Below are 12,711 nucleotides of genomic sequence, written 5' to 3' on the forward strand. Positions count from 1 at the left end.
GGACCCACTGTGAAAGAAACTAATTCACAATAATTTCACATGAGTTTAGTATCGAAGGTTTTTTTCTTCTAAATGTCAAAATTTCAATAAAATGTTTGCAAACACAGTTTGTTTCTTGTACCTTCAATTTGAATGTTAGGCAGCCCAGCGTCGGTGTCACCGTCCTGCCGGACAGAGCTGCGTCGCCAATGATGCTGGCAATTGGGTTGTCCACAGGGCTCCAGAGTGCGACCTACCTAATTTCTTAAGGTACGAGTTCAAATTGAATGAGGTCGCTCCGGTGCTACTTGCAGGAGGTGCTACCACAAATCTCTCCCGCGGTTGTGGTTGATAATAAAATCGTACTTTCTGGCTCATTCCTGCGAGTCCACTACTCTCTCTCGCTCCCAGCTGTCTCTGCCTGCCTGTTTGTCTGCACCTTTTACAGTCTATGGTCCGCACACTACACGTGCACGGGACTCTCTAAATCGACGCCACTTCGACCTGGGCGGGACTTTACGTCCTACGTCACTTGCTATGGGTGTGCGCGTAGCCGTCACTCGCGATGGGTGTGCATGTGAGAAAGGTTTTGGCTTTTAGTGTCTGGGTTGGTAATAATGGTTCTGATGATTTTTCTGATGGAAAAGTGGTCTTTTATTTCCATAATCTTTGTTCAGTGAACGCATAAACCCGTTTGTTAGTTAGCAGTTAAACAAAATGCGATCTCTTCGTTTACAGTTACCAACGACCAACTGATGATTGGGGGTTCGATTCCCTAGTGATGCAAGGTTTTTTCTTTCATTTTGGACTGCACACACATCGCGAGTGACGGATAGTCGCACAATGTACACACATCACTGTCTTTACAATATCTAGGCAACCGAAGTTTAAAGATTGTCAAGTGGTTAACTCTTGAATCGCATGTACTAAGACCTGATGGGTTAGTGGTCAGAGAACAACTCATTAACGCAGGGATAAGGGGTTTGATTCCTTAATGAAGCCAGCTTTTTTCTTTCATATTGGACTGGATGTTTGTATGCCATTTTGCGTAACTTGTAGTTTATGATGAAGAAATGTTACTGGTGTTAAGGTTAGGGTAACGGTAATAAGACACAAAGTGTTTTTGCAACACAATATTTCTTACAATAACAAAGTCCAAAGTTTTGATGACTCCAGTAGGAAACTTAAGATACCTAGAGAAATGCGTGAGTGCTCACAAAACATCAACAAGTCAGCAGTGTGGTAGAGTGTGATAATTTCTGATATACAGTACAAAAGCTGAAACTATTAGCCAGGAGTGGGAAAGATGCAGACGCAGACGTGGGAAGCAATAAGACGCACCAACACACAGTTGTCTGTTGCAAAATGGTTCAGAGTTTAATATAAATAGTTAGGGTTAGCTGGTATGGCGTTATCTGGTATAGCTATAGTCTAATGTTAGCTTAGTTTGTGTTGTTTCGTCATGTTAATCGCTAGTAATAGTAACTCATTTGTAGAAATATAGCCTATCATCACAGACTGTAGGAATGTCACCCACCCTCCATCGCGTACGACACTGACGCTCGTAATCCTGTAGTGCAAGGGACTTCGTGCACAGATCCCTGAGACAAACGGCTACGCCCACACATGCAAACCCATAGCGAGTGACGTAGGACGTAAAGTCCCGCCCAGGTCGAAGTGGCGTCGATTTAGAGAGTCCCATTGCTTCTGCAGGCATTTTCCAAAGCCAGTCCTTACGACAAAATGCCAGCGGTGGAACGAGATAACAAACACCGTCACTGTTAGCCTGTGTAAGGACATGGTTCCCTTTCAAAATGTTGATAGAAAGGGCTATAAAGAGATGGTCAAAACAGTCGACCCCAGGTACGCGTTACCTACTCGCACACACTTCAGCCAAATTGAGATGCCGAAACTATACGGCAAGGTCCGCAAGCAAGTGGAGAAACAAATCCATACTATTAAACATTAGTGTTTTTCAGAGATGGAAGTAACTTGAGAAAAGATTATAATTGTTTTTATGCAGTTTTGCTGCCTTACCAGTATTTTACCCCTTCAGATGCATTTATATCGAAATTAGAAGATACAATTAACATACTGTGGTAACTCGGTTTGGTAGAAGGGCTAAAAGTAAGGACCAGGCAGGGTGGGAGGGTCCAAAGCCTCAAACGGCGGTTTATTACACTCGGTTTCTTATATCCACACAAGCGTACGCTGTACATCGAAGTCGGGGGGGGTTGCTCGAGTCGTCGTCCACGTGTCCGCCGTGCGGCTCACTCTACGCTCTCGGTCCTCTGCGTCGTCCTCTCTTCCACTCGACTCCTCTCGATCTGTCGTTTGGTGGCCTCCTTTTAACACCTGGGTGCCTCCTGCCCAGGTGCTCCTCGTTTCCCCGATTGCGGCTCTCAGGAGGTTGGGATTTGTCGCCGGCTGTTGGCCACCGGCGGTATATCACGGCCTCGACTCTCCCGAACAGGGGGCGTGGCACCGGGGGAATGCCACAATACTGTGATATAATACCGTTACCGTCTATGCCTCAAATCATACCGTGATATACATTTTAGTCCCGTACAGCCCTAATTTGAAGGAACTATCTGTTAAATTCAAGGTAAGTCAAGCTTTTTGGAGCAAAAACAACAGCTATTTGTTTGCTTGATTCAACTAACGTTAGCTACCACTTTTTTGATGTGATATAATTTACAATAATATTGTATTTTTAGGACGAGTCAACGCCGAGTACTGCACCAACGTAGACCTTGCATAAAGTTAGTAAATACTAACAACATCGGGCTCTTAGGACCCTACGAGTACCCCTGGAGCCCTTGTAAGCTACGAGTCATTCCACGACGTTCGTTACCAACGATGCTTTCGGGAAACAAAAGTGAAAACAACGATGTTGGTACGACGCACTTCACAAACCACTTAGGCTAAAGATGCTTTCGGGAAACGGGGCCCTGAACTATATCATTTGCAAAGCTTCTTACCTGGGCGTTTGTCGATGGCGTAGCCGTTATGTTTAAAAACATAACGTCTTACCTCGAGTGTGTCGTGTATTTGTCTTGACGTGCGGTGTGCGTGTGTGTGCGCGTGTGTGCATTTCCGTGTATGTGCGTGTGTGTGCGTAGTGTGCATGTGTTGTGTATGGGCGTGCTTGAGATGCATTTGAAGGCATCTCAATATTCTGCAATTTCATTTTTGAGTAACCGGTTAACCGAACTATGAAAAAAAACAAATAATGTGTAGCGCACTCATAATGAAGTCTGAAGTTCTTCCGTGATCTGGCCTTCACTAAACAAAGGCATTCGTTTTCCATCTCTATTAGTTAAATAAATAAGGAAATCAAATCCAATTTGTTCAATTGAGCATTTTAGAAGGAAAAATACCACTCGAAATCAGTATGCTGAATCAAACGAAACCATAATTTTTGACAAGAATATGAATGAACAGTATTGCATACTTAAGGCACAAACTGAAATAAGATTAGAGTAAATTTAAGGCACAAACTGAATAAATTCAAGAAACTGAAGCACAGCATCAAAAAGTACAAGTAGCCTACTGGTGGGGCTTGCATATCAACAGAATTCCACTTGCAGCGCATGGGCCTGCCTCATCAACAAAAATATATTTAGTGTAAGACGGAAATACAGTATGTCTAAAACATTTCCAGTTAACATAACACATAAGCCCACCTACTGCATCACTCAGTCAATCTTGTTCAAAAAATTGTGCATATCTACGTGCTCGGGGGATAGGCGGGTGCGGATTTACAATCGCTTCCGCAAGTATTGAATGGCATTAGTATACACGTTTAATGAACAATATGTTATTAATATAGCTAATGAATATATTGAATGAACTTAAGGCAAAAATTTAAAAAAATCTCAAAGTCAACTACCCACACCGTTTCGAATAATCAAATATTCGAATTACCGTGCCCATCCCTAGTGCTTGCGGTGTATGGGTTTGCGTGTGCTGTGTGTGTGTGTGAGCTGCAGGCTGCTTGGCACCTGCGCACATGACCAACTTGAGTAACTGGTGCGACAGGCCTGCTATTATAGTAGTAAGATTAGCATCTGACTGGAAGTGTTCAGAAACGTATTATCTTTCCAGGCTGTTGGACTGGAAAACTAAATTAACAGCATATGGAATATTTGAACTGAAATTATCATTTACTAAGCTGAAACGTTAAATAATGGCATTAGCCAGACAGACATTTTTTCGTATATTGTTTTGCAAGCTCTAAGGATGGACATGGAAACACAAGCAGGTTTATAATGATGATGTATGTATCTGTGACAGTCACTGCATTAGCAATCAAATTTTATGTAATCAATATTAAAACTGTGCACAATAAGATGTTGACGCATCTTATTCAACATTCATAACATAATCAGACTCAGTGGTTTTTAAATGCACTGCAGTGTAAGCCACACCACTGTAGTTGCCAGTGGATGGGAAGACCAGCTCGCTGCCATTCATGCATGTGATTTTAACTGTGGCTGAGTAGGGGAGGTTGATGTTTGCTCGTCCCACTGTCAAATCAACGCTCACGGTCTTTCGTGCCGGGACCGTCACATTGACCTCATCTGATTCGGTTATGGTCTCTGAGGAGTTCATTGTGGACAACAGCACTGCTCCCGTGGTCAAGCTAAATCCACCAGACCCCCCCACCAGTTTCGGGATCCCTGCATGAACAGACATGTTGACGGTGCCCTCCATCTTGGTGGTGGTGCTCCAGGTGGTAGACTTGGTCACAGATCGGCTGTACGCACATTTATGCTCTTGAGCTGCAGTAGTGTCGTTTTGATGAGATGATGATTTTATATATTCTTTATTGACCTACATTAAATCACACAGACAGAAAAACACAAAAAATATGCATAATGTTCAGGCAACACACAAAATATACTTAATAACCAGTACAGAAAATATCAAAATATTATTTATTTAGTCTAACATTTAGACTTTAACACTTTATTAATCCCCCGGGGGTGAAATTCAAAAGATTTAAGTGCTGACACTATTTTATTGACCTAATGTAATTAAACAAAAGACATAACTGTCAACCCCATATCAAATTATAATGCTTCTATGGTGGACAAGACTCATCAATTTGTCCTTTATGGAACGACTAAGTGGGCCAACAAGCATTTGAGCAGAACAAATCTTTCTGAAATTTTCTTTAAAGAAAGCCCCTTGTGACAACTACTGATATAAAAAGGGCTTTATAAAATATGTTCGATTAATATATAAGAGTAATCTGCCCTATGAAAGATAGGTATAAGACATGCTTTTGTTAGTGATAGGAAGGAGGAAAAATACGTGCACATTTCTGTCCTGGGCACAAACTACTACAAAAACAGGTGCTATTCATGCATGAAAATTACTCAATTTCAATAGCTTTTCGGAGTTAATTAAGAAACAGTTAATTGAAATGTATTGGCCCACTTCAGCCAGAATATGGCCTCCGGCCATATTCTGACTCAGGTCTTCCACACATAGCAGCACTCACCTGGGGTGTGTACATGGCCAGGCTGGGATAGGTCATGTCAGTTAGCACAGACGACTTGATGGCGTTGATGAAGAGGAATCCCAAACAGTCGATGTCTGAGCCAGCGTTCCCCTGTAATCCCAGGCAGACTCCAGACCCCACATCGATAGAGTACTCGGTGTTCAGGCCCATGCTAGTCATCTGCTCGAAGAACTCGCGTCCAGAACTCGTCGAGAACCTGATGCCACCCAGACGTGAGCCGTCATCGTTCCCCCACAGGGACAGCTTGGTGAAGCGCTCGCCAGGTTCAAACGTAAACTCTTTGAAAGTGACTGATTCTCCAAAGGTCTTCACACGCCCGTCAGTCAGTTCTGCCCGCACAGCTTTGATCTGCCAGCCGCCCACTGCCACTCCAATCTTCTTGAGGGTGGCACCATTGTCACGGCCAGTAAAAGTAAATGAACTGCCTCCCTGTCCACCGATGACTTCCAGTGTAGTCGCCGTGTTTAATAACCTGAAACAGAAATGTAAATCAATATATTCATGCATCCTCCAAATGCTTGACAAAAGATGCAGACATTTCGACCTGTAAAAGGAAATCAAAGAACAAGATCCAAGGGAGAAAACTTACCAAGAGCCAAAGCTGGCACCTGACGGTGCATATATATAAAATAATACGTTATTATAAGTATTATTTTTCTTATAAATAATGTAAGAATAAGTGGATGATTATTATGAAATATTTGTCACCACATTACTTTTCACAATATTGCAATGTTATTTATTTACTCACCAATTGCCTTAATAATTATTTCTTTATGGTGATTGCCAGGTGCATTTCTGAATTATCCAGGATATTAGATTGTTTTAAAATGGGGGTCATGGGAAAGGAAATAAAATGCCTCAAGCACCATATAAAATTATGGATAAGGACATTCTGCAATGTATACTGTCTATAGTATGTAATTATTCATCTATTTATACATTTTACTTTGACAGCTTTGGTTGTCTGTAAAAACATTAATCATTGAAGATAGTTACTTTGATATTTATTTTAAGATCAAAAGTTGGAGTAACAAGTGATAACATTGCTCCACCATATTCGTTTGTGACATGCAGCCTACTGCATCTTAAAAGGCAATCTAATCAATCAATGTAGTTAATGGTTTTGTTTATGCCCTTGCATGTGGCAAAGGTACGCCTAAAAGAATCACCTGTACAAAGGCCAAATGGCCATGCACTGTAATGACAAAATTCCATTCCTGGCAAAAAAGTGCCCCACCTAGAATTTTTTACACCAGCCGCCACTGCAGATGTATATGTAAATGTATACTATTCAAAGTCGTACAACAGACAGCACCGCCACAGAATCCACACTGACCGCCACAAATTGCAATTTCTTTCCCCCAATGCAAATTGATCTATTCTATATGGTAGTTTTCCCTGTCCAAGCCGCTCTCTTTCCCCCTCCCTCACTCGTTCACAAACTAAAATCATGCGTTGGTCTGCCCCTCCTCTCCACGCATAGACTTCACTAGACTAGTCCCGTCTCCGGCTCAAACACTCAAACGTCTAAGGGAAATGACATGTTCTCATTTCTAATATCAAATCCATCAAGTCACTGGGAGTTGTTTACGCCAGTCAACAGTGCCCGGAGCAGACAGAATGATGACAAGTAGAATAACTATGGAGATTACATACGCATTTTGACCAAAGCAATATCTGAAACATGCAACAGAAACGGATATCCCTCTATCAGAAGTCCCTCCCTCTCTCTACTGCCACTCAACGTGAAAGTCCCGCCCTCTCTCCCGCCAAAAACACCCATACAGAGCATGGCGTTCTGTTAAGGAGATGAGCAGGTGGTTTATTGTAAACATATACAAACAAAAAGCAGTTATAGCCTACCCAGAAACATGGTCAGATATTTGTTCCACTTCAGGGCCCTTCTCCGTCCTCTCCACTTCCTCCCCCTCTCTTGTGGAGTCTTTGAAGGTACCCTGGGTTGTAGGGGGGCTAGGGCAGCTGATTACACCGTCATGACTCTCTGTCACCTCGGTTGGGGTCACGGCATTGGCCCGGGGAGCTTCAGGTGCGAGGGGCTCGTCCTGTTTTGTGTTTTGTCCACTAGGCGGCGACATGTCGTTGGCCTCCTTCTCCTGTTCCTTGTCACTGGAGCGAGCGTAGCTTGTGGTACGCGGCAGCATGGCTCTCATGTCATCCATGGTGGCCTCGTAGACCGGGGAGAGGGTGCCAGCGGCGCGGGGGTCATCGCGGTCTTCATCACCGGGGGCTGACTCACTGCTGGACCCCCGCTGGAAGAGGCAGGTGAGCCTGCCCAACCACTTGAACACTGAGCACGGGGATGGAATCACACACACACACACACACACACACACACACACGCACAAACACACACGCACAAACGCATGCACGCTCAAACACACACACACACGCACGTACCCTCACGCAAACACACACACACACCCATACAGAGATTTAATGTGATGCCTTGTAATTATTTAACACAACTCTGACCTGATTCAGCAGATATAGTGTGTATTTGCATGTGGTCTTTGCAAGCGAGTCAACACTTGTATGACTGTGGGTGTGTGTGTGTGTGTGTGTGTGGGGGGGGGGGGGGTTGTCACTTCCTCTTATGGTCTTTTTTTTTCTTTTTTTTAATAATGCAATTTATTCAATATTCCTTTATTCAATTTCACTTCTTTTAAAAAGGGATAAACAGATAATCCTGATAAGACAGACGGTTCGGCCTATGGCAAATTAGATATCCATGCATTATTACTCAAAAGTAGTACACTATTACTTGGTACCCCCATAGCCTCCTTATTAAAACATTTCAAACACTAAGTAGGTAGAAGACCAAAAATATACATCAGACCAGTTTAACCACAATCTTGTTACACTTCAAAGGCTTAACATACATAAGAACATATTAATAAGCCTGATTAGATCATAATAATAGATGTGGTAACACAAACTTCTTCTGGCTGCAAGCCGGTTACACATTAAAACTGTTAACACACAAGGCACACACACACATGCTACTCACTGCGTTGTGGTGTGCTCGTGTTGGCCTTGATGAAGAGCAATCCCAAACAGTCGATGTCTGAGCCAGCTTTCCCCTGCAATCCCAGGCAGACTCCAGACCCCACATTGATAGGGTACTCGGTCTTCAGGACACTCCCAGTCATCTGCTCGAAGAACTCGCGTCCAGAACTCGTCGAGAACCTGATGCCACCCAGACGTGAGCCGTCATCGTTCCCCCACAGGGACAGCTTGGTGAAGCGCTCGCCAGGTTCAAACGTAAACTCTTTGAAAGTGACTGATTCTCCAAAGGTCTTCACACGCCCGTCAGTCAGTTCTGCCCGCACAGCTTTGATCTGCCAGCCGCCCACTGCCACTCCAATCTTCTTGAGGGTGGCACCATTGTCACGGCCAGTAAAAGTAAATGAACTGCCTCCCTGTCCACCGATGACTTTCAGTTTAGTCTTCATGTTCAATAACCTGAAACAGAAATGTACATCAATATATTCATGCATCCTCCAAATTCTCGACAAAAGATGCAGACATTACGAGCTGTAAGAGGGACTCAAAGAACAAGATCCAATGGAGAAAACTTATCGACAACCAAAGCTGGCGGTGTATACATATAAAATATGTTATTATAAGTATTATTTTTCTTTAAAAGTAAGTAAGAATAAGTGGATCATTATCGAGAAATATTTGTCACAACATTAACTTTCACAATGATACAATGTTATTTATTTACACACCAATTGCCTTAATAGTTATTTCTTTATGGTGATTGTCAGGTGCATTTCTGAATTATCCAGGATATTCGATTGTTTTAAAATGGGGGTCATGGGAAAGGAAATAAAATGCCTGAAACACCATATACAATTATGGAAAAGGACATTCTGCAATATATATTGTCCATCCATAGTATATATATATTTATACAATGGGGGACCTAAATCCAGCGATCTGATTGGTTCCCAACTGTTGTATAATTAGCGTATACACAACTGCTATGACGCCCGATCATTTTGTGAAAGTTTGCATATCACTCCGCGCCTGGAAGTAGAAACAGTTACAAAGTAAAACATATGTTGGATCATGGAGAGCGTATAAATGTTGTTACTCCGGGAGTGAGCAAGGCGATGGAGAGACTAATTAAAGCTTAGGCACACGGCGAGTGAACTGCTCCATAGGATAAATTGCCGGCGAACCGCTCTATCGGAGCCTTCTCTCGGAGGGACGCTAAAGTGTGTTGCATAGCGACCGTCGATGCATGGCGGCAGCCAGGAGGGACTACTTTTTTGTATACTTTAATAAAAACGGCTATTTTGACTTTCTTTGTTTCTTTTTAAATGTAGTGTGTCTATGACTTTCGTTTCGCCATAACAGTAACCATTGTATAAAAGCAATAGATCACTTCAGTCAGTGGCATGTGGCGCTCATTATACCACTGTGTGAAGGGGGTCCCCGGCGCGACTTTCCGTCTCGTAAACGGTCGTTGCCATTTGAAACGGTCGATGCCATTTCCGAACATTTCCGATTGCGTCCGCTCTCCGATCTTGAATTGATTAGCCGCGTTGCCCAATCAGCGTTGAGCTTGACCCGACGTCACTGGCAGAGAGTAGTGAGCTTGGACAGAAGCATACGGCCGACATCTTTCTTTATTCTGTGTGGAAATAGTAACATAGTTACGCCATTAAATGCTTTTATGGAAACATTTTTAACGAGAAATGTGCATTTTACTTTCATAATGTTCGCTCGGTGAATGTGAAGGATGTTTGGTTTGATAGTTATGACGAAGAGGGAACGCTCCGTTCACTTGCATGGACAGAGTCTCTGGTTGCTAAGCAACCTCAACGTCTTGGCGGACTATATATCTGCTGATCAACACTACGAATGCTGGAAACACACCAGACACACCATGTGAAGTTATTTAACCCGATTATTGTTATTTATATCCGAGCATATCAGTCTTTATCATGGGTGTCTTTACGGGGACAGTTGCTGTTGGCATCTTACATTCAAAGGCCAACTGTGAATAATGTACTTAAGGTAATCATCCTTAAATTGTATTGATGAATAGCTGACAGATGTAAGTTTATTTTATTCAAATATCATCCCTTAAATTCAAATGGTTGCTAAGCAAAAGAGCCATTATAGCAAAAAGTGTTGCAACTGTCCCAGGTCTCCTCTATTCAATCAATCATTATGTATGACTGGCATAGATAGTTTCATAATTACTCACGGCAACTGAGCGGAAAAAAACATTCCACCCTGTGCGGTTTTTAACTGACTCCTAGAGCGGACGCAATCGGACATGGTCGGAAATGGCATCGACCGTTTCACGAAGCATTCGGAATTCAAGATCGGAGAGCGGACGCAATCGGACATGGTCGGAAATGGCATCGACCGTTTCAAATGGCAACGACCGTTTACGAGACGGAAAGTCGCGTCGCCGGCCCTCCGCTGCGCGTCGGGGCCGGACAACGCCCCTTAACAGTGGTATAATGAGCAAATACCACAGCCTGGCGTGATCTATTGCTTTTAGATCACTGTATAAAGTACATAAATTATATGGCAGCATTATTGTGTTATTAAAAGAATGTTTAATATTTATTCATCTATTTATACATTTTACTTTGGTTGACTGTACAAACTATAGTGAATAGTATACATTTACACACACACACACACACACACACACACACACACACACACACACACACACACACACACACACACACACACACACACACACACACACACACACACACACACACACACATGTAAATGTATACTATTCAAAGCAGTACAACAGACAGCGGCGCCACAGAATCAACAACGACCGCCACAAATTGAGATTTTTCTTCCCCCAGCGCAAATTGATCTATTCTATATGGTTGTTTTCCCTGTCCAAGCCGTTCTTTCCCCCTCCCTCACTAGTTCTAGACTAGACTAGTCCCGTATCCGGCTAAAACACTCAAACATCTAAGGGAAATCACATTGAGTTTGCAAATGCACACTGCACCATATGTGATCAATGTTAATAAAAAAATGCTAAAATCATTAACACATTAATGATTAATGTTCTCATTTCTAATATCAAATCCATCAAGTCAATTCTAATCACCATTTAAGAAAGTGGGCCTATGGGGCTCGGGATACTGTTGTCACATCGTATAGCATTATGGTTATGAGACACATCTTTCAAAGTTTAGTTATGCTCAGTGTTGGGGAGTAACGGAATAGCCTACATGTAGGCCTACGCCTACCGGCGTTACGTATTCAGAACACAAATTATAAGTAACTGTATTCTGTTACAGTTACAATTTAAATAGTTGGCATTTAGATACAGTTACGCCTGATTTCCACCGGGGACGTACGCGCCGCGGAACGGCTGCGAACGCTGCCCTGCGTCAATCCAATAAATAATATATAAAATGGATGTAGCATCCAGGCAGACCTCTGTTATTCCAACTGCATCCAAATGCGCGTCGCCATCTTAGTTTGACTCGTCATAGTTTGACTCCGCCTCATTTCCTTTAACCAAAAAAGGGTATTACGCCCATCTAGGTGACGTACACCGAATTAGCAACATTAGCTAATTATTATTATTATAATAATAATATTATTATTATTTAATAATAATATTATTATTATTATTTCACTCAAGAGGCCGCGCCCCTAATTATTCATACATTTTAACCTCCAATAAAGTAAAAACTAGCCTCCTAAAAAAATTGTCACACCCTCATTGTTTTCATGGAGATATGAACTAAACATACTGGCTAGAATGTTTTTTTTGGACCAGGCTGTAAATAGGTTTAAGACTTTGAAAACGACCTGTTCAACATGTGTGTCAACGAAGAATTGCTCCCTTTTGGTACTACCTCGTAGTTGCCATAGATATATATATATTAATATAATATATATATGAATCTGACACCCACACCGGCCCTGTTGAGGGCCAATAAAGATCATTATTATACATTAGTCAGTAATCACGTCTGTGGATACATTTGAATGCAGTCTCCCCCCCAATTTTTTCATGCCAAATTCTGCTTTGCATCTTAAAAGACTGATTCAGCCACCATTTGTCGACTAGAATACTTGTAGTATGCGTTATAATCGATCAATGCGCAAAAATATGACCAGACCATAGCGTCCACCATCGCTCAGTCATGATGGAAAACGTACCAGCA

General features: G+C 42.4%; 1 protein-coding gene across 3 annotated transcripts; it reads right to left on the minus strand.

Moving 5' to 3' along the window:
* Positions 1-2,967: 2,967 nt before the first annotated feature.
* Positions 2,968-12,033, minus strand: LOC130387784 (aerolysin-like protein). 3 transcript variants are annotated; one of them, XM_056597049.1, is made up of 6 exons: positions 9,958-11,197; positions 8,541-8,995; positions 7,708-7,820; positions 7,376-7,665; positions 5,489-5,981; positions 2,968-4,815 (listed from the first exon to the last, which is right to left on the minus strand). In XM_056597049.1, the coding sequence occupies exons 1-6, from the start codon at positions 10,041-10,043 to the stop codon at positions 4,345-4,347; spliced, it is 1,908 nt and encodes a 635-aa protein (XP_056453024.1). In that variant the 5' UTR covers positions 10,044-11,197; the 3' UTR covers positions 2,968-4,344. The 3 variants fall into 3 exon arrangements, with proteins under 3 accessions (XP_056453024.1, XP_056453025.1, XP_056453026.1); XM_056597050.1 differs by lacking the exon at positions 9,958-11,197 and adding an exon at positions 11,973-12,033 and having other exon boundaries at positions 2,969-4,815; XM_056597051.1 differs by lacking the exon at positions 9,958-11,197 and adding an exon at positions 11,640-11,966 and having other exon boundaries at positions 2,969-4,815.
* Between the last annotated feature and the right edge of the window lie 678 nt (positions 12,034-12,711).

Source organism: Gadus chalcogrammus, chromosome 8 (assembly GCF_026213295.1).
Source record: "Gadus chalcogrammus isolate NIFS_2021 chromosome 8, NIFS_Gcha_1.0, whole genome shotgun sequence".
Taxonomy (NCBI): domain Eukaryota; kingdom Metazoa; phylum Chordata; class Actinopteri; order Gadiformes; family Gadidae; genus Gadus; species Gadus chalcogrammus.